Source organism: Geotrypetes seraphini, chromosome 4 (assembly GCF_902459505.1).
Source record: "Geotrypetes seraphini chromosome 4, aGeoSer1.1, whole genome shotgun sequence".
In the NCBI taxonomy this organism is placed as follows: domain Eukaryota; kingdom Metazoa; phylum Chordata; class Amphibia; order Gymnophiona; family Dermophiidae; genus Geotrypetes; species Geotrypetes seraphini.
Genome location: NC_047087.1, coordinates 231,452,689 through 231,476,359, shown reverse-complemented (window position 1 = coordinate 231,476,359; position 23,671 = coordinate 231,452,689). Strand labels below are relative to the sequence as shown.

At 45.1% G+C, this 23,671-nt stretch overlaps 1 protein-coding gene across 3 annotated transcripts in view; it reads right to left on the bottom strand.

The window, feature by feature from the left end:
* Nucleotides 1–23,671, bottom strand: part of ERLIN1 (ER lipid raft associated 1) — a 104,753-nt gene that overhangs the window by 32,602 nt on the left and 48,480 nt on the right. For all 3 annotated transcript variants that reach the window (XM_033941507.1, XM_033941508.1, XM_033941510.1), the window contains 3 exons: nucleotides 12,913–12,959; nucleotides 8,329–8,390; nucleotides 6,450–6,575 (listed from right to left, as the gene is read on the bottom strand). In XM_033941507.1, the coding sequence (XP_033797398.1) occupies nucleotides 6,450–6,575; nucleotides 8,329–8,390; nucleotides 12,913–12,959 (235 nt within the window). The remainder of the gene's footprint in view (nucleotides 1–6,449; nucleotides 6,576–8,328; nucleotides 8,391–12,912; nucleotides 12,960–23,671) is intronic.

Genomic DNA, 23,671 nt, shown 5'->3' with positions numbered 1-23,671 from the left:
ATGGATGCCAGAATAATAGGGATGAAGGGAGAGATGGAAGGGGAATACAAGGAGAGAAGATGCCATATAGAAGGGGCAAAGAGAGGGTAGACAGTGGATGAAAAGAAGAGAGTGGCAAGACTATGAAGAAAGCAGAAACCAGAGAAGACAATGTAGAAAAAAATTATATTTATTTATTTTTTTTGCTTTAGGGGAGATGCATCGCTGTTTCTGTGGTGTTGCATTGTATGCAGAGTCCAGCTTCTTGGTGGTTCAATTTAACCTTTGTCTACGTTTTTCTATTTTATCCCCCCTTTTACAAAACTGTAGAGCGTTTTTTTAGCACCGGCCATGGTGGTAACTGCTCAGAATTCTATGAGAGTCTGAACTGTTACCACCATGGCTAAAAACCACATTACAGTTTTGTAAAAGGGAGAGGGGTTAGTTTGTGATTACATATTCCATACTAGGCGAAGGTGTTTTCTGTGTTCTGTGTGTTCGAAAGACATGGTTTTCAGTTAGGATTGACTGTGTAGGATTGATCTGTATTAGTCTGGCTTGTTTAGTTTTACAATGGGTGTATTAATATACTGCTCACAGCAATATGTGAGCAATATTGCTGCCTTTTCCTAGGTACACTCTTGTGTGATGTGTGGATTGTTACTAAAAATCATGTTTTTCATACAGATGGGGGGGTGTCAAAATACGATGGGCCTCGGGTATCACATATGCTAGGTACGCCACTGCCTTCATAGTTTATATCTAATCCACAAGCCTGCTTTTAGGACCTACAGGGTATGTATCCCTCTGATTCATGACAATTTCACTTCTCATGTTATCTTATCCATTCTTTTTATTATACAACTGCCCAGATAAGCATCATTCTTTGACGTGATTGGACCTTGAAAACTAACAGTGTTCTCCCCAGAAATTTTTTCCAGCCATGAAAAACATTTGCTGCATTTAGTGTGCCACAAAAAACATTTGCTCTGTTTAGTGTGCCGGAGTTAAAAAAGTTTGAGAGACGCTGCTCTATACCATTTGAAAGAGGGCAAATATCTAATTATTCACTTCTAGAATTGGATACTTCTTAAATTTAATATAAATATTATGGAACAAGTGTCAAACCTTAAGAAAGGCAGTCATATTGTGCACTGGAAAATAACTAATAATAATTAGCTAATGCAAATAGTACACATTTAGAGCTCCTTTTACTAAGCTGCGATAGCGGTTTTACCGCGAGCTTAGCTTGCGCAGAATTGCCGCACATGCTAGACGTTAACGCCAACATTGAGCTGGCATTAGTTCTAGCCGTATAGCGCAGCAATTCTGCTAGCGCTAAAAACGCTATTGCAGCTTAGTAAAAGGAGCCCTTAATTTTCCCCACCACCAAATTTCCCCGTCCCGCCCCACCCGGCTACTTTTTCATGCCACCCGGCTGGAAAAAATTTCTGGAGATGACACTGTACTGGTATTAATTAGCTGCACAGTTGCATTTGCTACTAGATTGGTCTATTGCAGAATACAAGTCTGGGGTACAGATAGAACAATATTATGTGACTCAATGTAAGTTGAACCATTGGTTGGGCTTCCTATTCTGACACAGAGATTACAAGATGTGAGCAATCCCTTTTTGAGACATTTAGTGCAATTGTGGGGGACTGCACAAAATAAAGAACAGAGATTAAGAGTGGTTTCTATTTTGTCACCCCTTCAAGGAGAACCCCCAGTTTCTGGGGGGGCATAGAAAGGGGTGCATTTGTTTGTTGGGAAGACCAGGGACTGATTACTTTCAGGGATGTCTTACAAGGAGAGAAGATACCTACTTTTGATGAATTAGTAGCCAGCGCTCAGATTTTGTGCCTCTTTGGCAGCCTTCATCTTGGTTTGTCAAGCCGTTTATATTACTCCACATTTGTTTAAGGTTGCGTATTCAATATCTTGGATCCCTGAGGAAAGTTTTGCTGAAACACGGCCCCTGTTGGGTCCTTCAGTGACAAATGTGGACATGGTATTTTTAAGAATTTACTGAATAAAAGAAGCATCAAGAACATTTGATTTCCACAGTTACGCTTGTTTGGGTTGTCCTTAGGGAGTCTTTTTTGCTTATATGCAGCTCTGGCATTTTATGATTTCTGAGGGCTGGGAGAGGGCACTGCCCCAGGGGAAAGAGCATTTAGAAAATTTGTGAGTTCTTTTGGGGAAGGTACCAAGGTCTATTTCAGTCCTCTACCACTATTTTAGAGGGCAGGAATTAATTAAGTATCCTTATATGCTGAGGTGGAAAGAAGATTTGTAATATGCTTTTACAGGGAAGGAATGGACACAGATCTGTTTGGAGGTATAGAGAGCTTGCCATTGCAGCTTAGTGCAGGAAAACACATATAAAGTGCTAAAGTGCTGGTACTTTACACCAGAGCATCTGAAAAGCATGTATCCCTATATATCTGATGTGTGTTGGAGATGTGGATGGGGATCCTTTTTACACATGTGGTGAGAATGTAATGCAATACAGTTTTTTGGTTACATGTTATTACTGCATTGACAGCTTGGATCCAGGATCTGGTACAGTTTTTACCTCAAAGCTGCCTTCTGGGCATTCATAATGTGCGGTGTTTCCCTTGGCAAACCAAATTGGTCCGTATGTGCCAAATGTCTTAATTCGTAGCGGTGGAAGAGCAAGGTGGCCCTTACTGTGGGGGACTGGAAACTTAAGTTATGTAAATTGTCACAGAGGGAATGTCTAGCTGCAAAGCATTATGGACACTATGAACAACAGGAACGGACATGGCATAGAATTTTTACTCTTCTTTGAAATTTTTATTTTTTGTGATATTGGTGGGGGGCAGGGGGGAAATGGGAGGGGGGAGGTGAGGTGTTGGGCACTCTAAAGGACACACTGGGTTCCCACTCCAAGGGGTATACTGTGCTGGGTGGGGAAGAGGGGGTTTGTGATACTTTTACAATCTATACAAAGTTGTGAGACTTGATTTCGGGGAAGTTGATATAACTTTGGTGAAACATTGCTTAGAGAAGATATTCTGTGTATTAGGAAGAGACTATAATTTCAGATTTACTTGGCTTTGTGTAAAGAATGTGTATATTTTCTTTATATAAAAAGTTAATAAACATTTATTGAGAAAAAAAAAGAAATTCAAAGATTACAAAACATACAAAATACGGCAATTCAATTAATATATAATCTGTGGAAATGTGATCATATCACCCAACATTTGAAACCAGCACATTGGCTGCCAATTAACCATCGTATTGTTTACAAAATATTTTTATTAACTTTAAAGTTATACTGATGGATGAATCTCCCTATCTGGCACGTCTTTTGAATTTATATATGCCGTCTAGATCACTTAGAACAAAAAATCAAAGACTCCTTATAGTACCTTAGTATCATAAAATAGTTCATGTATCTTAAACGGAAGAAACAGCTGATTGATCAACTGAGTAGCATTTCCTGTGGCTTCAGCTAAGTAACCTTTACACATTAATCTTTTGGCTGAACACATTTACTTCGCCGGTTGTCTTTTTTTCTCCGTTGGCTCACAGACTGGGGGCAGAAAAACTATTTTTGTTTAGTTTTGAAGTGTTGGTTTATTCACTGAAATCACTTTAAAAGCTCTATTAGCACATAGTGGGGTACCTATGATGGTGTGCAGCTGGAACAGAGATTCCACCTTGGCTCTAAGCCGTTGAACGGATTTATTGTAATTTGCTCTTTAAAGCTCAACACCTCACACTGAGGACCCCATTTAAATAATTTAAAATTTAAATATTGAAGATTTAAACAAATTTATCTTTTTGATAGATTTGAGTTTTCTCTGCTTCCATTCTGTGTCCCTTCAAGCACTAGTATTGTAGATGTTTAATGTGAGCATGTGCAAAGTGATTCATTTGGGAAAAAGTACCCAAACTATAGCTACAAGGATGCAGGGTTCCATGTTAGGAGTTACCACCCAGGAAAAGGATCTAGATGTCATCGTTGAGGGTACGTTGAAACCCTCAGCTCAGTGAATGGCGGCATCTAAGAGCAAATAGAATGTTAAGAAATATCAGGACATCTATCTGGGATCAAGTTAATAATCTATTAGAAAATCCAGTGGCTTTATCGTACGATACCATTTTATTTGGTACATTTATGAGGGCAAAGAATCAAATTTCGGTGAATAATAACAAACTTCTGTTCATAATGCCAAGCAGTTTATCTTAAAAAATTGGAAAAATTGGGACAGATTTAATTATTCCTTCTGGTGGGAATCCCTATGGTATGTCTTTAAAATGGAAAGGTACATGGCCATTCAGAAAGGATGTTACAAAAAAATTTATGGAGGTTTGGGAACCATTAACTAAATATTGTAAGGATTGACTTATTTAGATGAGGAAAGCATACACATCCGGGGAGGGAGGAGGGGGGTATGATCTGGTATTATTTAAGAGATATGGTAAGATTGTTTACAGGTATATTTGAGTAGTTGTTCAATTGGTTATTTGGGAGGGGGAAAATAATTCTTGTCATTTTTTTTAAATCTATTCTAATAAGTTTATTGTGCTTTGTTGTTAATTATACATGTAAATTGTGCACAGATGTCGTTTTTAAAAATGAATAAAGAAGTTAAAAAAAAAAAAAAAAGAAATATCAGGAAAGAAAAGAAAAACAAAGATGAGAATGTTATAATGCCCTTCTATTGCTCCATGGTTTGGCCACATCTCAATTACTGTGTGCAATTCTGTTTGCCGCATCTCATAAAAGATATAGCAGAATTAGAAAATGTACAGAGAAGGGTGATGAAAATGATATAAAGAGATGGGACAACTTCCCTATGCGAAGATAAAGAAGCAAGGGCTCTTCAACCTGGAGAAGAGACAGCTCAAGGGAAAAATGATATAGATCTATAAAACACTGAGTGGAGTGGGACAAGTAGATGTGAATTGCTTATTTACTCTTTCCAAAAACATTAGGCCTAGGGGGCATACAATGAAGCTACTAAGTGGCAGATTTAAAACAAACCAGAGAAAAATGTATTCACTCAATGTAAATTTGTTGCCAGAGAATGTGGTGAAAGCAGTTAGTTTAGCAGGGTTTAAAAAAGGTTTGGATAACTTCCAAAAAGAAAGTCCATAAGCCATTTTTAAAATGGACATGGGGAAATCCACTGCTTATTCCTGGGATAAGCAGCATAAAATCTGTTTTATTCTTTTGGGATCTTGCCAGCTACTTAGGACCTGGGTTGGCCACTGTTGAAAACAGGATACTGGGCTTGATGGAATCTTCTATTTAACCCAGTATGGCAACTCTTAAGTTGCCTGGCAGCCTTCTCCTGTTTTCTAATCTGGAACTGCTCTACAAGGGCTACGATATTGCAAATCTTCATTTCCAACAACCAGTATTTTATCCCATTTGGGTTTTTCCACTTTTTTACTTAATTATATTCTTGATTAAAAATAGAGGGGGAAAAAAGAACAAAGTGGACTACACACCATAACCAATTATAATAATTGGATGATCCCAACAAGTACAGAATATAGCAAGGTAAAAGAAAATCTAAGTGAAATAAATGGGATATTGAAGGTTAAAGAAAAAAAAAAAAAAAGCCATGCTTCTCAAAATGGCTATGGAGTACTTCCAAGCAGGGTTATCTACAATAAATATGCATGAAACATCTGCCTACAATGGAGGCAAAACATGTGTGTATATTGTTTTCCTTTGAAAATTAAAAATTACAGAGCCTGTGCCCTAAAAGAATCTCTGTGCTTTTCACCTGTTATTTACTCTGGCCTTCAGAGAGATGGACTGTAAAACAGCATATGTGCATGTGAGAAAATGAATTTCTGCATATGGTCCGTCCCCCACTCAATAAGCAGATGCACAAAAATTCCTCTTATTCCCCCATAGTGAAAAGTATGCCTGCTGTGGAACCTGTACATACTTAGAGCTGCAATTGAGAGTAGTAGTTTTCAGTTAGGACTTTCTATTTAAATATTTAGTTTTTACATCTTTTACTCAGGTAATATCTATTAATCTTGGTAAACCTTTTTTTAAACTGACCCACCTTAACTGAGGATTATACATTTACTCATGCTACAAAAGAGCAGGGATGGGCATAGGCAGAAGTGACACCAGCAGGAAATGCCTGATAAATATTTAAAACACCTGATTGTGCTTTAAGGTATCAACTTTGAACCTGTCAATGTAAGTGCAGAATGGTTTAAATTTTCAAAAGGAAATTCAGCAGGGAATTTTTCTTTGAAAACCAGTTTGCAAACCAAGTAGCATTCTAATGCTGAAGATAATTTAGCTCATCAATCTGTTAAAACAATCTGTTTCCTGACATTAGTGCATATTTGGACTATACTGCTTGCAAACTTATTTTTCAAACAAATTATACTGTCCACCATAGGGAAGTTAGTGTTTGGATATTCTTTCACTTGCAACAGGTAGGAAACATTTCCCTTACCGAAGAGTTCAATGTAAACTTCCTGAAGGGTATGGATGCTGCAAAACTGGTTCAGTTCATGGTGAATTTTGTTGAAGATTAGTGCCTTGTCATAGTCTGCAGTGTAGTTCTTCACAGTATCATACACTGAGAATAAAAGGTTGTACAAATATTTAACTTCTAAGCATAAGACTATATTAATCCTACTGCTAGTAAAGGTATTGCAAACCACTTTGAAGTACCTAATGAAGGCTGAAAGTGGTACATCAAGCATAAGAATAAACTAATCCTCAATAATTTATATTTGGTATATAAATCTATTAATAGAGAATACATCATTTCATTTTCCTAAAATGGAGATTCAGGATGCAACACAGGTTCTTATCCATGTTCCAAGAAGGGAAATTTTATTCCACAAAAACTGCTGTTATTGCTACAAAACAATATTTGGTTTATCCCCAAGCTACATCACCCCTCACTTTACCCTAAACCACAACTATAAGACCTCCCGCAAAATCCAACTCTTCGCCTACCCCTCCCTAAAACTATGCCACTCAAAAAAATTCCTTGACAAAACCTATGCCTTCCAAGCTGCCAAACTAAACCCTTGGCTGGCCCAAATGGTCCTCAAAGCCCACAACTACCTCGACTTCAGAAAAACACTTAAAACCCACCTATTCCGAGAACAAGACCCTTAAAGTCCCTAATGCCCCTTCCTTCAATCCTCCTCCTCCCTCCTACCGAAACTTCTCCCCCCTGTCTCCCTCCTCTCCCCCCTTCTTCCTCCTTGTAGTTCGTAATTCTATGATCAATTTGAAATGTAACCACTTGTAACTACTTTCTCCTTGCTATTCACAACTCTATGATCAATTTGGTATATACCCATTTGTAACTTCTTTCTCCTTGCTGTTCGCAACTCTATGATCAATTTGGCATATAACCTCTTGTAATTTGTTCTAACCCATGTGAACCGCCTAGAACTCTTCTGGGTATGGCGGTATACAAAAATAAAGTTATTATTATTATTATTATAATATCGTTGTGGTGGTCATTAAGAAATATACAGCACTACTGCAACTTCTTTGTTCTACTATTTCCAATCTGTTCTTATACAATACAATCACTTTTGACAAAATCAAGTAGCCTTTCAAGCAGTACTACTATTAAAATTAAAATCTGTGGAAGTAAAATGTTGATTTGGTTATCAGAACAAAATACATGGTAAAACATTCCCTCCTTCATATATATCAGTGGTCCCCAACCCTGTCCAATCGGGTTTTCAGGATAGCCCTAATGAATATGCATGGAGCGGATTTGCATGCCTGTCACTTCCATTATATGCAAATCTCTCTCATGCATATTCATTAGGGCTGGCCTGAAAACCTGACTGGCCTGGTGGTCCTCCAGGACAGGGCTGGAGACCACTGATATATATTACATATTATAGAATGTCTTAACTATTTTGCGTTGGTCTTTCATACAGCCCTTTATTGAAGATATTAAAAAAATAAGCACACTTTTTCTGCTTGCCACAATAACTGCATTATACTACTGGCTTTGGAGCCCAGAGAATGGATCACCACTCAACCTAATGGAACCCTCCCTAAATGTGTATCTTAAAACAGTGATTCCCAACCCTGTCCTGGAGGAACACCAGGCCAATCGGGTTTTCAGGCTAGCCCTAATGAATATGCATGAGAGAGATTTGCATATGATGGAAGTGATAGGCATGCAAATTTGCTTCATGCATATTCATTAGGGCTAGCCTGAAAACCCAATTGGCCTGGTGTTCCTCCAGGACAGGGTTGGGAACCACTGTCTTAAAACACTTAATATTGTACTCCAAACCACTAGGCTGCCACTACTCATACAGTATCTGCATTAAAAATATTCTCGGTACCTGAAGATTGTGCCAACATGTTCACAACTTCTATTCGGTCAAAGTAGATCATAACACCACCACTGTAACACAGCAAAAGAGCACAGCTTAATTCAGCCACATACCAAAAGTATTTGTGCAGCTACAATCCAAGGAAGTACATGAGTGAAACAGAATATAGGGCCTATTTTACAAAGCCGTAACAGCCACGAAGCCCATAGAGATATAAAGGGCTTCGGGGCTGTTGCCGAGCGGCTTTGTAAAACAGGCTGATAGTGTAGCCAATATGTACAAACTGATCAAATCTTATGCCAAACCAACAGAAAATTTTATTTAGAGTACCGTATTTTCACGCATATAACACGCGCGTTATACACGTTTTTACCTACCGCGCATACCCCTCGCGCGTTATACGCGTGAGCGCGGTATACAAAAATTTTTTTACATAGTTCCCACCGCGCCCGACGCCCGATTCACCCCCCCCCCCCCCAGCAGGACCGCTCGCACCCCCACCCCGAACGACCGCTCGCACGCGCTCCCACCCGCACCCACGATCGGAGCAAGAGGGAGCCCAAGCCCTCTTGCCCGGCCGACTCCCCAACTCCCCGACAATATTGGGCCAGGAGGGAGCCCAAACCCAACTGGCCACGGCGACCCCCTACCCCCACCCCGCACTACATTACGGGCAGGAGGGATCCCAGGCCCTCCTGCCCTCGATGCAAACCCCCCTCCCTCCAATGACTGCCCCCCCCCCAAGAACCACCGACCGCCCCCCCCAGCCGACCCGCGACCCCCCTGGCCGACCCCCACGACACCCCCACCCCCCTTCCCCGTACCTTTGGTAGTTGGCCGGACAGACGGGAGCCAAACCCGCCTGTCCGGCAGGCAGCCAACGACGGAATGAGGCCGGATTGGCCCATCCGTCCCAAAGCTCCGCCTACTGGTGGGGCCTAAGGCGTGTGGGCCAATCAGAATAGGCCCTGGAGCCTTAGGTCCCACCTGGGGGCGCGGCCTGAGGCACATGGGCCCAACCCGACCATGTGCCTCAGGCCGCGCCCCCGGGTGGGACCTAAGGCTCCAGGGCCTATTCTGATTGGCCCACGCGCCTTAGGCCCCACCAGTAGGCGGAGCTTTGGGACGGATGGGCCAATCCGGCCTCATTCCGTCGTTGGCTGCCTGCCGGTCAGGCGGGTTTGGCTCCTGGGGCAGTGCACGGAAAGTCAGGGAGGGTGAACGGAGAGTCGGGACAGCGCACGGAGAGGCGGGGCAGTGCACGGAAAGTCAGGGAGGGTGAACGGATAGTCGGGACAGCGCACGGAGAGTCGGGGAGGGCGAAAGGAGAGTCGGGGTGGCCAGAGGAGAGTCGGGGCGGGCGAAAGGACAGTCAGGCAGCATGCGCGGTATACCCGTGAGCGCGGTATACAAAAGTTTTTGTACATAAAATTGTGGTTTCTGCGCGCTATACCCGTGTGCGCGTTTTACACGGGTGCGCGTTATCTGCGTGAAAATACGGTAATTATCTTCAAAAGTCAATTTTATGGCATTTCCCAAATTTCAATCAAGCTCCAAACCACATTCTTGCGAACTACCTTGCATAAAAGCTATGAATATATATAACACTTCAAAATACATAATTTTAGAAGAATCCTATTGAAAACTAATAAATGTCTGAAAACTTGCATTGAATAAATTATCAATTATTTCATCAGACTTTCATGAGTGACAAATTTTTTATTTTATTTTAGGAGAGTCAGATTTAGGGCTCCTTTTACTAAGGTGCGCTAGGGTTTTTAGCGCACAGACAAGATTAGTGCGCGCTAGCTGAAAAATTACCGCCTGCTTAAAAGGAGGCGGTAGCGGCTAGCGCGTGTGGCATTTTAGTGTGCGCTAAAACCGCTAGCACTCCTTTGTAAAAGGAGCCCTTAGACTTATACAAAACAAGCTTCTATGCTAATGGGTAAAAATAAAATTATGAAACCAAGAATAGCTAAAGCTTTAAAAAAGTGATTTTATATTAAGTGCCTGATGTTAGGCACCCCTTTGAGCACCTATATATGCCAAAAGTAACACTTATGTGTGTAACTGCCCTTAACACTTATGCACACCGTTATAGAATAGTTAGTTAGTAAGCAAATGCAAGTGGGTGAAACATGGATGGGAGACAGGCACGTCTCCAAGTTATTATATGTACAACTCATAGAACGCCATAAGTTACATGCTCAGTTACACCAACTATAAGGCTGGTATAACGGTAGGCACCAAAATGTAGTGTGCACCAAATGTAAACAGAATCTGAGTGGTCTGATGCCATTACAGAATAGATTCTCTGCAACGCATCAGGGCACCTTCAAGGGGGAATGGGACGATTCATTGTGTGCAGCCGCGCTCAAACGGCCATGCTGAATCCTCACATTCCATGCACATGGCCAGCTAGATTACCTGATCGTGGACAGGGAGGAGAGAGCGTCAGCCCAAGCACTAAAGAGCGGCACAAACCATTGAAGACTGTCCCCCCCCATCATCACAGTGACTGCTCTGTCTAAACAATTTTCTTTAAAACAATAACAACAGCTTCCCTTGTCATTCTGTCAGCATTGAAACATAGAATAAGACGGTAGAAGAGGGCCGGCGGCCCAACAAGTCTGCCCACTCGAGAACCCTCCCTCCCTGGTGTACCCATCCTTTATGCATAACTATATAGCACCCCCACCTTTTTGTCCCATCGACTTTTGAAGTCGAGCACGCTACTAGTTTATTCCATCGACCAATCACCCATTCGGTGAAGAAGTATTTCCTAGTGTCACCATGAAATCTTCCCCCCTTAAGTTTTAGCGGATGCCCTCTTGTTGCCGTGGGGCCCATAAGAAAAAATAATTCTTCCTCCACTTCAATGCGACCCGTAATGTATTTGAATGTTTCTATCATGTTCCCTCTTTCTCTGCGCTCCTCGAGAGAATATAGGTGCAGTCTGGTTAGACGTTCTTCATATGTGATGTCTTTAAGTCCTGAGATCATCCTAGTGGCCATTCTCTGCAGAGAATCTATTCTGTAATGGCATCAGACCACTCAGATTCTGTTTACATTTGGGAAACACTGAATCATGCTTGAGGGAGAGGTGTACTAGCTTGCAGACAAGAAGGAGAGGGGGGGAGACATGCTTGATCCAAGAGAATGGAAGACAAAAGGGAAAAACAGCAGACCACAAGAAGGGGCGATCAGTCTCCCCGGTCTCCAAATGTATGTGAGGAGGAGTGCTTGGCGTGTGAGGGCATTTCATCACAGGATGTTTCATGTGACAATTCAGCACTGAAACAGCCGTGATGAATCGTCCTAGGACCCCCCCCCCCTTCCAAGGAGGTACCAATACAGATTGCCACCTAAATGTCTAAGTTGACTTTTGTAAAAGTAGGTGGGTTTTATCCTATACTAGTCTTTAAGCCTGTTATATTAACGGGTGCTAGAGTAGATGTCTGTATGTATGGTGTGTTGTTGTTTTTTTTATTTGTCTCTCTCCCTGGACGCTGTCTGTCTGTCATTCTTTGTGTATGTGTCTCTCCCAGGTCCCCTGTCTGTGTGTCTTTCTTTCTGTCTGTCTCCCTGGCCCCCCCTGCTTGCCAAAGCAGCCCCCTTTCACCTCTCCCCCTGTTGTGCAATGCCTGCCTGCTTCGTGGCCCCCCTTCTGTTCCTCCCTCCCCCTGATTGCTGTCTGCCCCCAGCACAACTCTCCCCCCAAAGCAGCCCCATTTCCCCCTGTTGTGCAATGCCTGCCTGCTTCATGGCCCCCCATCTGTTCCTCCCCCCAATTGCTGTCTGGCCCCAGCACACCCCCCCCCCAAAGCAGCCCTCTTTCCTGCCTGCTCCATAGCCCTTCTTTTTCGCTTCCCCTCCCGTTCTTCCCCTCCCACCCATGGTTGCTGCCGCTCCTGTTCAAAGTGGCCTGCTTAGGTTCACGAACGGCTGTAGTGAACCTCGCAGGCCGCTCTCCATATGGTAGCATGTTCCCTCTGACGCAATCGCGTCAGAGGGAACGTGCTCCATGTGGAGAGCGGCCTGCGAGGTTCACTACAGCCGGCCGCAAACCTCAGCAGGCCGCTTCAAACAAGAGCAGCAGCAGTTGATGCAGGAGGGGGGACTCGTGGACGTGTTCCCTACCGGACACTGCCGCCGCCAGCGCTGCTCCGCACCCCCTTCATCTTGCCCTCTGATGCGCCAAGCCAGCGCATGCGCGTAAGCCGCTGGCCATCCGCCTCGTGGGGGGGAGGAAGAGAGAGAGCGGAGAGGCAGCGACAGCAAAGTTAGTGTATGGGAGACGCTGCGTCTTTCAACAGGGAGCAGGACAGAGTGTAAGCCGCGCATACGCACTTCCTATGTGTCGCTACAGCTCACGGAAAACCGGCGCACACATAGGAAGCGCGCATGCGCGGCCTAGCGTTTTATTATATTAGATACCCAGTCTATTGTACTTTACAGCTCAAGTTGAATGCAACTTCTTGCCCTCAAATACAAAATGTAATCAATTCAAATTCATGAGAGACTTCAGGCAATTTGAACTGAATTATGAAGAACCTGCTGAAGACAAGTAAAACAAGACAGCAAATGCTATACCTGGTTCCACAAGGCACATTTTTTACTTCATCGGTTTGCAATGTTGTCTAAAAAGGAAAAATATATGTTATCAAGAATTCCACCATGTAGAGAAAGAATTCACTGCTTCACAGGATAATTCACAGATCATTTTTATTGAGTTTAAACTGAAATTAGAGGAACTATTTATTTAAGAACAGGCAAACTGTATGGGGACTAAACTAGTGCATTTTTTTAGACTTTACAGATGGCTCCCCCAAAGAACTCAGCAGAATTGCTTTTACTGCATATATATATGTTTAACTAATGCAATATAAAAGTAAAGTTGCCGTCTCCTCTGTTTTATAAATGGCTGTGTAACATGGTGACAGGTCAAAAGCGCGCAGCGACAAAGGTGCGCCGAGACAAATGAGCGCAAGGCGGAAGCCCGCGCCAAAGAAAAACAGTGTTTTAAGGGACTCCGACGGGGGGTGTTGGTGGGGAACCCCCCAACTTTACTGTAACATACAGGGTATTCACTCAAGCGATAGCTGCAAGCATATTTAAGTGTGCTGTGATTCTGCCTTAAAAATACTATACAAATGTTTTAAAAAAATTATAAACCACTAGACATATTACCACTTCTTTTCCATGTCATTGATTACATTTCTGTACTGAGGAAAAGGGTGCTGCAAAGGAGCAGGCATATCCCCTTTGAGTTTGCCCTGAAGTGCTTGTTTCTACAAAAATTGTACAGGAAGTTTCTATCGCTGACAACTTTATCTGCTCTTGTAAGGTTTTGTGCATATTTTCTACCAGAAGCAGATTTTTTTCTGAGTTATTGGCCTTTTTTTTTTTTTTTTTTTTTGGGGGGGGGGGGAGGGCCTTCAAGGAAAAGTTTAAGAGCATTCATGGATTCATAAAAACAGAGTCAAGTGTGAGGAGATGGATTTGCCAATTGAAGAGGATGTGAAGAAGCTACAAGACAATGAGATAGCTGATGAGGTTTGAGGTTGAGCAAATTCATATCATATCCAGTTGGAGGTAGGTAGCACCACAGGATACTACTGTACTAACAAAATGAATGAACCCTATTTCCTGTGTCCTAAACGGTTTATTAAGGAAGCATGGGAGCTAGTAACATGCTCATTGGCAGATTTTCTTTTTATTATTATTTATTTATTAAATTTTAAACAAATTATCAAGCATTGAAAAATCTTGTACAAAAAAGATTGTATAAGGTTCACATAGTTAAAGGAAAATATCATGGGTGATTATAAGAATTAGATACAAATCTAAATAAAGAAAGCAATATATTTGGTAACTGGGCTGGGAGTCAAAATATATTCATTTTAAGTTGCTGTTCCCTCCCTTTCAAGGCGTTTTAAAGATAGAAAATTAGTTAGTTTAGTCGGATCAAAAAATACATATTTCTGAGAACTATGGGCTTCTTTTACTAAGGTGCGCTAGCATTTTTAGCACACGCAGGAAGTTACTGCACGCTACGCTTCTAGAACTAACGACAGCTCAATGCTGGCGTTAAGGTCTAGCGTGTGCGGCAATGCAGCGCGTGCTATTCTGCGCGTTAAAGTCCTAGCGCACCTTAGTAAAAGGAGCCCTATATCTCGCTATGCACTTACAGGGATATTGAAGGAAAAATCCACCTCCAATTGAAGTTACTCCAGGTTTCAAAATCACAAACTGGTATCTCCATTTCTGGGTTTCTCTCGATAGGTCTGGAAATATTTGTATTTTAAATCCGAGAAACTCTATTTTTAAAAAAAGATTTCATGATCCAGTTCTTATCTGACAATAATGCCACCGTTATTAAAAGGGTTGCAGGTTTAGCCATATCCTTATCTGAAGTTTCTAACATAGTTGTTATATCCAATTGTGTTTCTTGTTGAGCTTGATCAATACTTGTTGAAATAGCTCTTTATTGGCAAGAAATATACTTGTGTGAGAGGGGGTATAGATTCTTCAGTGAAATTCAAAATCTCAATATCTCCTAATCATTTCTCTTAGTGTTACAGATGGAACCTTATGAAAATTCAACAAGCGAAAATTAGAGCGATAATTATTTTCCATCATTTCCAATTTCCTTCTTAAATTAACATTATCTTTTATCAACATTTCCTGAATTTGCTTTACACCTGCACACTCTTTATCTACTTTTTTGATATTACTCTTTGTAGAAGTTTAGTCCTGTTTAATATCTCTTAATTCCTCTTTCTGGTCTTGAATTTTCTTCTCCAAATCCTTAATTTATGGACTTAATGAATTTCCCAGATTAACTACCAAGTCCCATAGAGAATCTAGAGTAACTTCAGTGAGTTTAGTAACTGGAAAAAAACTTTTAGGCACAGTTTTGCATTGCTTACCCACTAAATTTTCCTCTTGCCGGCCTTGCTCCATCGTTGATTCCAATGCAGGGTCCATCCTAGGGCTTAACAAGTCCATTAAGGAATCCAATGCCTGGCCCACTAGTGTACTAGCCTCTCAGGAAGGGGATACAACCTCCTCTGTAGCATTCCCCTTCCGTTGTGAGCTGGCTCTCTGCGGCAGTGGAGGCGGGGTTCTAGTGTCAGGGCTCTGCGTCACATCTAGCCCAGAGATGTGCACCGCGACATCATTTTGTGCCAGTGCCTCTAGCGGGCGATTCCCCGACAATGTGGACTCCCTCTGCAGGCGCTTCAGAATTTCATTGATCGTTACAAGGGGGGTGTTTCCAAGCGATGCGAGGCTCCAGTGGCGCTTTTCCCCTTCTCTTCGGCATCAAGAGGGGGATAATATCCACTCAAAAGGTATGAAAAGAGAAAACTTTTCTGCAGCATCTGACCAGCACTCAGACAATCACGGCCATCTTGGATCCCACATTGACAGATTTTCTTAACCTACCGTATTTTCACGCATATAACGCGAGCGTTATACACGATTTTACAAACCGTGCATAACCTTGCGCGTTATACGCATGAGCGCGTTTTACAACTTTTTTTTTACATAGTTCCCCCCGACGTCTGATTCACCCCCCTGCAGGACCGCTCGCACCCCCACCCCGAAGGACCGCTCGCACGCACCCCGCACCCCCACCCTGAAGGACCGCTCGCACGCACTCCCACCCACCCCCACCCTAAAGGACCGCTCGCACTCCCACAGCCTCCCGACCCCCCCCCCCCCATCATGTAGAAGCTCCTACCGGTGTACTGCTGCTTCCTCTTGGCGATCCCGGCCCTTCTGTGAGCCATGCGCCTGCGCTGCTTCCTCTTCCGGCGGTCCCGCCTTTTCTCTGATGATCCACTTGTACCCGTTATACTCCACTCAGGATTTTGTAGACTTCAATCATATCACCTCTCAGCCATCTCTTTTTCAAGCTGAAGAGTCCTAACTGTTTTAGTCTTTCTAATCTAATGCTTAGTTTTGTATACCTAGTCCTCAATCCAAGAATGCTCGACTCGGTTTACAGTAGTTAGATAAGGTAATGAAAATATAAAAACAGTACCGTATTTTCGCGGATATAACGCGCACCATTGTAAAACGCGCACAGGGGTATAGCGCGCAGAAATCACGATGATATGTACAAAAACTTTTCTATACCGCGCTCAGGCATATAACGCGCATGCTGCCCGACTCTCCTCTGGCCACCCCGACTCTCCTTTCGCTCTCCCCGACTCTCCTCTGGCCACCCCGACTTTCCTTTCGCCCTCCCCGACTCTCATCTGGTTGCCCCGACTCACCCTGACTTTCGGTGCACTGCCCCGACTCTCCTCTGGTTGCCCCGACTCACCGTTCACCCGCCCTGACTTTCGGTGCACTGCCCCGCCTCTCCGTGCCTGTCCCCCTTGAAGTCCTGTCCCCCTTGAAGGTCTGCCTGTCCCCCTTGAAGATCTGCCTGTCCCCCCTTGAAGTCCTGTCCCCATCCTGAAAGCCTGATGCCCCCCCTCGACGTCCGATTCTTCTCCCCCCTCGGCAGGACCACTCGCACCCCCACCCCGAAGGACCGCCGACTCCCCAACAATATCGGGCCAGGAGGGAGCCCAAATCCTCCTGGCCACGGCGACCCCCTAACCCCACCCCGCACTACATTACGGGCAGGAGGGATCCCAGGCCCTCCTGCCCTCGACGCAAACCCCCCCCCCCCAACGACCGCCCCCCCCCCAAGAACCTCCGCCCGTCCCCCAGCCGACCCGCGACCCCCCTGGCCGACCCCCACGACACCCCCACCCGCCTTCCCCGTACTTTGTGTAGTTGGGCCAGAAGGGAGCCCAAACCCTCCTGGCCACGGCGACCCCCTAACCCCACCCCACACTACATTACGGGCAGGAGGGATCCCAGGCCCTCCTGCCCTCGACGCAAACCCCCCTCCCTCCAACGACCGCCCCCCCCAAGAACCTCCGACCGACCCGCGACCCCCCTGGCCGACCCCCCCACCCCCCTTCCCCGTACCTTTGGAAGTTGGCCGGACAGACGGGAGCCAAACCCGCCTGTCCGGCAGGCAGCCAACGAAGGAATGAGGCCGGATTGGCCCATCCGTCCTAAAGCTCCGCCTACTGGTGGGGCCTAAGGCGCGTGGGCCAATCAGAATAGGCCCTGGAGCCTTAGGTCCCACCTGGGGGCGCGGCCTGAGACACATGGTCGGGTTTGGCCCATGTGCCTCAGGCCGCGCCCCCAGGTGGGACCTAAGGCTCCAGGGCCTATTCTGATTGGCCCACGCGCCTTAGGCCCCACCAGTAGGCGGAGCTTTAGGACGGATGGGCCAATCCGGCCTCATTCCTTCGTTGGCTGCCTGCCGGACAGGCGGGTTTGGCTCCCGTCTGTCCGGCCAACTTCCAAAGGTACGGGGAAGGGGGGTGGGGGGGTCGGCCAGGGGGGTCGCGGGTCGGTCGGAGGTTCTTGGGGGGGGCGGTCGTTGGAGGGAGGGGGGTTTGCGTCGAGGGCAGGAGGGCCTGGGATCCCTCCTGCCCGTAATGTAGTGCGGGGTGGGGTTAGGGGGTCGCCGTGGCCAGGAGGGTTTGGGCTCCCTTCTGGCCCAACTACACAAAGTACGGGGAAGGCGGGTGGGGGTGTCGTGGGGGTCGGCCAGGGGGGTCGCGGGTCGGCTGGGGGACGGGCGGAGATTCTTGGGGGGGGGGGGGGGTCGTTGGGGGGAGGGGGTTTGCGTCGAGGGCAGGAGGGCCTGGGATCCCTCCTGCCCGTAATGTAGTGCGGGGTGGGGTTAGGGGGTCGCCGTGGCCAGGAGGGTTTGGGCTCCCTCCTGGCCCGATATTGTTGGGGAGTCGGCGGTCCTTCGGGGTGAGGGTGCGAGTGATCCTGCCGGGGGGGGGGATGTATCGGACGTCGGGGAGTCGGCCGGGCAAGAGGGCTTGGGCTCCCTCTTGCTCCGATCGTGGATGCGGGTGCGGGTGGGAGCGCGTGCGAGCGGTCGTTCGGGGGGGGGGTGCGAGCGGTCCTGCTGGGGGGGGTGAATCGGGCGTCGGGCGGGGTGGGAACTATGTTTAAAAACTTTTGTATACCGCGCTCAGGCATATAGCGCGCGAGGGGTATGCGCGGTACGTAAAATCACGTATAACGCGCGCGTTATATCCGCGAAAATACGGTAATTAAATTAAGCACATAGTAACATAGCAGAAGTGGAAGAGGAATTAATTACCAAAGTGTTTGGTGAACAGGGTGGTTTTCAGAGACTTGCGAAAGGTTGAAAGAGAACTAAAACTTTGCAAAACAAGTGGAAGATCATTCCAAAGTTGGGTGAACTTGAAGAATAGTGATTGACCAAAAGCTTTGGTTCTTTTGATACCTTTACTAAATGGACAAGATAGCTTAAATTGTTGATCGCCCCTTGCAAAAGAGAATCTATAAAGATTCCAAGATAGAGGGACTAACGGAGAGAAGATGCCAAAGAGAATTTTGAAAATGACACAGGAACATTTGAACTGGACTCTAAAATACACATGAAGCCAATGCAGATTATAAAGTAATGGTGTCACATGATCAAACTTACATTTCCTGAAAATCAATCTGACAGCAGTGTTCTGGATCAATTGTAATCTAGAAAGACAATTTTTGTAATAACAAAATAAGAGGGCGTTACAGTAGTGGATATGAGATAAAATAATTGACTGAACCAGAATGGATAAATGTTGTTGATGGAAAAGATGTCTGACTTTCCTCAGCATACGCAAATTGAAAAAATGTTTCTTGATCACAGAGCTAATCTGATCCTTAAAAGAAAGTGAAGAATCTAAAAGGACTCCCAAAATCTTGGCAGAGAATTTGATTTGTAAGGGAGTTCCAGAGGCCAATGCTACAGAACTAGGGAGATAGTCCAATTTCAGGCCAAGCCACAATAATTTTATCTTGGATGCATTCAATTTCATCCGAACAGACTGGGACCACGTTTGGAGATGCAAAGTAGAGAATGACACGGGGAAAAAATCTGTCCCCGTCACTGCATTGTCCCCGGCCCGCCATCCTCTGCACCGCCCCGTCACCGCCGTTCCCTTCACCGCCCCGTCACCGTCACCCCTTTCACCGCCCCGTCACCGCCACTGCCATCCCATTCACCGCCCCGTCACCCTCCCAGTCTAGCACCCATCTTCTTCCCTCCGCTCCCCCATAGTCTGGCATCTGTCTTCTTCCCTTCCAGCATCTTCTCCCCACTCTGCCTTCCACATTTCCTTTCAGGGTCTGTTCCTCTCTACCCTCTTTCAATGTCTGTTCTATTCTTTTCCACCACCACCCTTCCCTCCCTCCTTTACCATCTGTTCCTTTCTACCACCCTTCTTTCATATCTTCTATCAGTCCCCCCACCATCACTAGCAGTCTCTCTTCTCCCTTACCATGAGCAAATAGAACTTCTGAAAATTGTATTGCTGAGGCATTATTTCTAGTACGCCTTTTTTTCCAGATGGATAATGACATCAATTTTATAATTCTTACTGTCTGCTCTGATTTCATTCACAATTTGGTTTGTGTTTTGTACCTGAGGATTCCATGAGGCATTTAACCTTTTCCTGTCTCTTCTGTGATTTCAAGTTGATTCCTTCAATAATGGAGTCTCAAGGCAGTAGCAGTTTTCTATTTTGGGCTCTTTTGACATTGTTTAAGGGATTTCTTGTACATTTGGTGCTGGTCTTCTTTGATGAAATCACTTCAGAATCTATTTCCAAGGAAGAGAAACTTTTTCCCTTTCACCCCCTCCTTCCTTGTGTGAGCCGGAACACGCGGTCCCCACAAGCAAGTAATTTTATATCATTTTCATTCTATTTATTCATAGAAATTAAAGTCTAGATAATGCCAGTCACATAACAAAACATGATTTTACAAAAATAATTGCCTGCACAGTCAAGCCTGCAAGGATTACTAGATGTCTTTCAGAAGCTCCCCTCCCTCCCTCCCCCTTACCTTTGTGGCCAAGTCAAAATGATCTACCAACAATAAAATTTTAAAAACACAAAGCACGCTGTACGCAGAGAAAATGTTAATTATCATTTATATTCCGCGGGTTTTCAAAGAGGTCAAAGCAGATGACTTTATGCAATGTCACCTCAGTAAAAACTATACAAAAATAGACAAATATTCCCCCTCCCTTTTTAAATTTTCAGCGCGAACGGCGCACAGCCTCAATTGGGCCCCTTACTAGCCACCAGCAGGATCCTACAGAGCGCCAGACACGATCCTGAGAGAGGTCAGCGTGGGAGCCCTGCTCCGCCCCTCTCCTGCCCAGCAAGGGAGCCATTTAAATTTTCAGCGCGAACAGCGCACAGCCTCAATCGGGCCCCTTACTAGCCACCAGCAGGATCCTACAGAGCGCCGGACACGATCCTGAGAGAGGTCAGCGTGGGAGCCCTGCTCCGCCCCTCTCCTGCCCAGCAAGGGAGCCATTAAAATTTTCAGTGCGAACGGCGCACAGCCTCAATCGGGCCCCTTACTAGCCACCAGCAGGATCCTACAGAGCGCCGGACACGATCCTGAGAGAGGTCAACGTGGGAGCCCTGCTCCGCCCCTCTCCTGCCCAGCAAGGGAGCCATTTAAATTTTCAGCGCGAACAGCGCACAGCCTCAATCGGGCCCCTTACTAGCCACCAGCAGGATCCTACAGAGCGCCGGACACGATCCTGAGAGAGGTCATCGTGGGAGCCCTGCTCCGCCCCTCTCCTGCCCAGCAAGGGAGTCACTTAAATTTTCAGCGCGAACGGCGCACAGCCTCAATCGGGCCCCTTACTAGCCACCAGCAGGATCCTACAGAGCGCCGGACACGATCCTGAGAGAGGTCATCGTGGGAGCCCTGCTCCGCCCCTCTCCTGCCCAGCAAGGGAGCCATTTAAATTTTCAGCGCGAATGGCGCACAGCCTCAATCGGGCCCCTTACTAGCCACCAGCAGGATCTTACAGAGCACCGAACACGATCCTGAGAGAGGTCAGCGTGGGAGCCCTGCTCCGCCCCTCTCCTGCCCAGCAAGGGAGCCATTTAAATTTTCAGCGCGAACGGCGCACAGCCATTCGGCGCGACAAAGGCGCATGCGCCTTAGTGCGCGCCTTTGGGAAGCGACTGCAGGGACGACTGCCAGAATACCGAAGTTGCCAATTCCAGTTAACCTAGAGGCGAGTGAGAAAAACCACTTAACACTATCTGGAAATCATCCTAGAACTCCAATAACAAAACCAAACAACCAATCACTCAGGTGACTCGACCTACAAACAGTATCTAGACTTGCCTAAATACCGAGGCCCCAAAAGTACCAGCAAATCCCACAACAACCATTCTCTACCACACACACAATGGATACAAGCACACCCAAACTCATCCTTGCCCTACTACTGCTTTCACTCTTCATAGATAAATGGAAAACAGCAGGATACCACACACAGCCAATCCCAATCATCACAGTACCACACAAATCATTCCAACAAACCAGGAAACTCCAAACCCCAAGAACCTTGATCCTTTGTTCATCATCCTGCCAAGTAAGCATACCCACAATCTGGGGAAAAAGACATACAACAAATGCCAAGACAAGCTCACAAAGACTTCAAACATCACAAAACATACTCACAAATATAGCTCCTACCCCTATTCCGCTCACAAAATTCACATCAATAGCATGCTCATACCTAAATATATGATCGGTAAGCCCTAAGACAGAACTAATCAAAGATTGGCTGATTAAAGATGATCTAGGATGCCTCTTCCTTGCTGAAACCTGGCTCACATCTGACACAGACCCTCACATTATTGAAATTTGTCCTAACGGATACAAAATAGAATTAGTATGCCGAGCTAATAGAAGAGGAGGAGGGCTAGCAATCATAGTAAAAAACAACCTCAACATCAAAGTCCTAACCAAGCACTCCACCCCTCACTTAGACCTTCTAGCCTGCCAACTTTCTGACACCACCCTTACAGGAAATCTAAACTGCCTTCTATGCTACAACACCCCAGGAAAATGGAACACCACTAAACAAGAACTAGAAGAGTTCATCCTCCAGAACTCGCTTTCCTCTACAAATAATCTGATCCTTGGAGATTTAAACCTCCACCTAGAAGATCACACCTCCAAACAAGTAGTAGATATTCTATCTTACCTCAATACCCTATCGTACCAGATCCTCAATCCTGAATCAACACACGAAAAAGGTCATCAACTCGATATTGCAGCATACTCATCCCCAAATCTCAACACACAAAATATCCAAATCACCAACGGCACTTGGCAGCCCACCCTATGGTCGGACCACTATAAATACAACTTTACCATCAACTGGGAGCATAACAAAAATAAACCCACCCCTCCCAAAACAAGCATTATGGTCAGACAGAAAATCGACCCCACCACATTCTGGAGCGCAGTGGACCCAGCAATAGATTCCAGCAACCCTAGTGAATTCATAAACACCTGGCGGTCTCTCAGCGAATTGACCTTGAACAAACTAGCACCACTAAAATCAAAAAATAAAATATGTAGACAATCAGACAAATGGTTTGACACTGAACTCCTACAACTAAAAAGGAAATGTAGACAACTAGAAAGGGCATGGAAAAAACAGACACAAGATAACACTAAAACAGAATGGAAAATCCAAATCAAGCAATACAAAATCAAACTGAAGGAAAAACGAAAAGACTATTACTCCAACCTCATTGGCACCGACAAACCAGACACAAAAAAACTTTTCAACCTAGTAAGAAACCTCACCGACACTAAACCATGCCTAGCCACCCAGGGAAACCTAACACCTACAGCCTCTCAACTAGCAGATCACTTCAAAAATAAAATCATCACAATCAGAACAACATTCAATAACTCACAAAACAACACAGACGAGATTCTAATAAAACCCACAACAGATGAAGCCATATCAGCAGACAGGTCCTGGACCAACTTCCCTACAACCCAGTGGTCTGAACTGGACAGACTCTACAAAAAATATTGCAAATCCTCATGTGATCTGAACAATTGCCCACCATACCTACTAGCCACAGCTTCCACCAATTTCAAAACTAGCTACACGCTGTGGCTGCAAACCACACTCAGGGAAGGCCAGTTCCCACCAGACCTTGGTGAAATCATAATTACTCCTATACTGAAAGACCCCAAAGGTCCAATAAATAACCCATCAAATTACAGACCAATCGCTTCTATCCCAACATACATCAAAATAATAGAAGGGCTAGTAGCACAACAAATGTCCATGTACCTAGAAGCCCATAACATCCTACATCCATCCCAATCCGGATTCAGAACCAACCACAGTACAGAAACTCTTCTGGTATCTTTACTAGACATAGCTCGAAGACACCTCAGC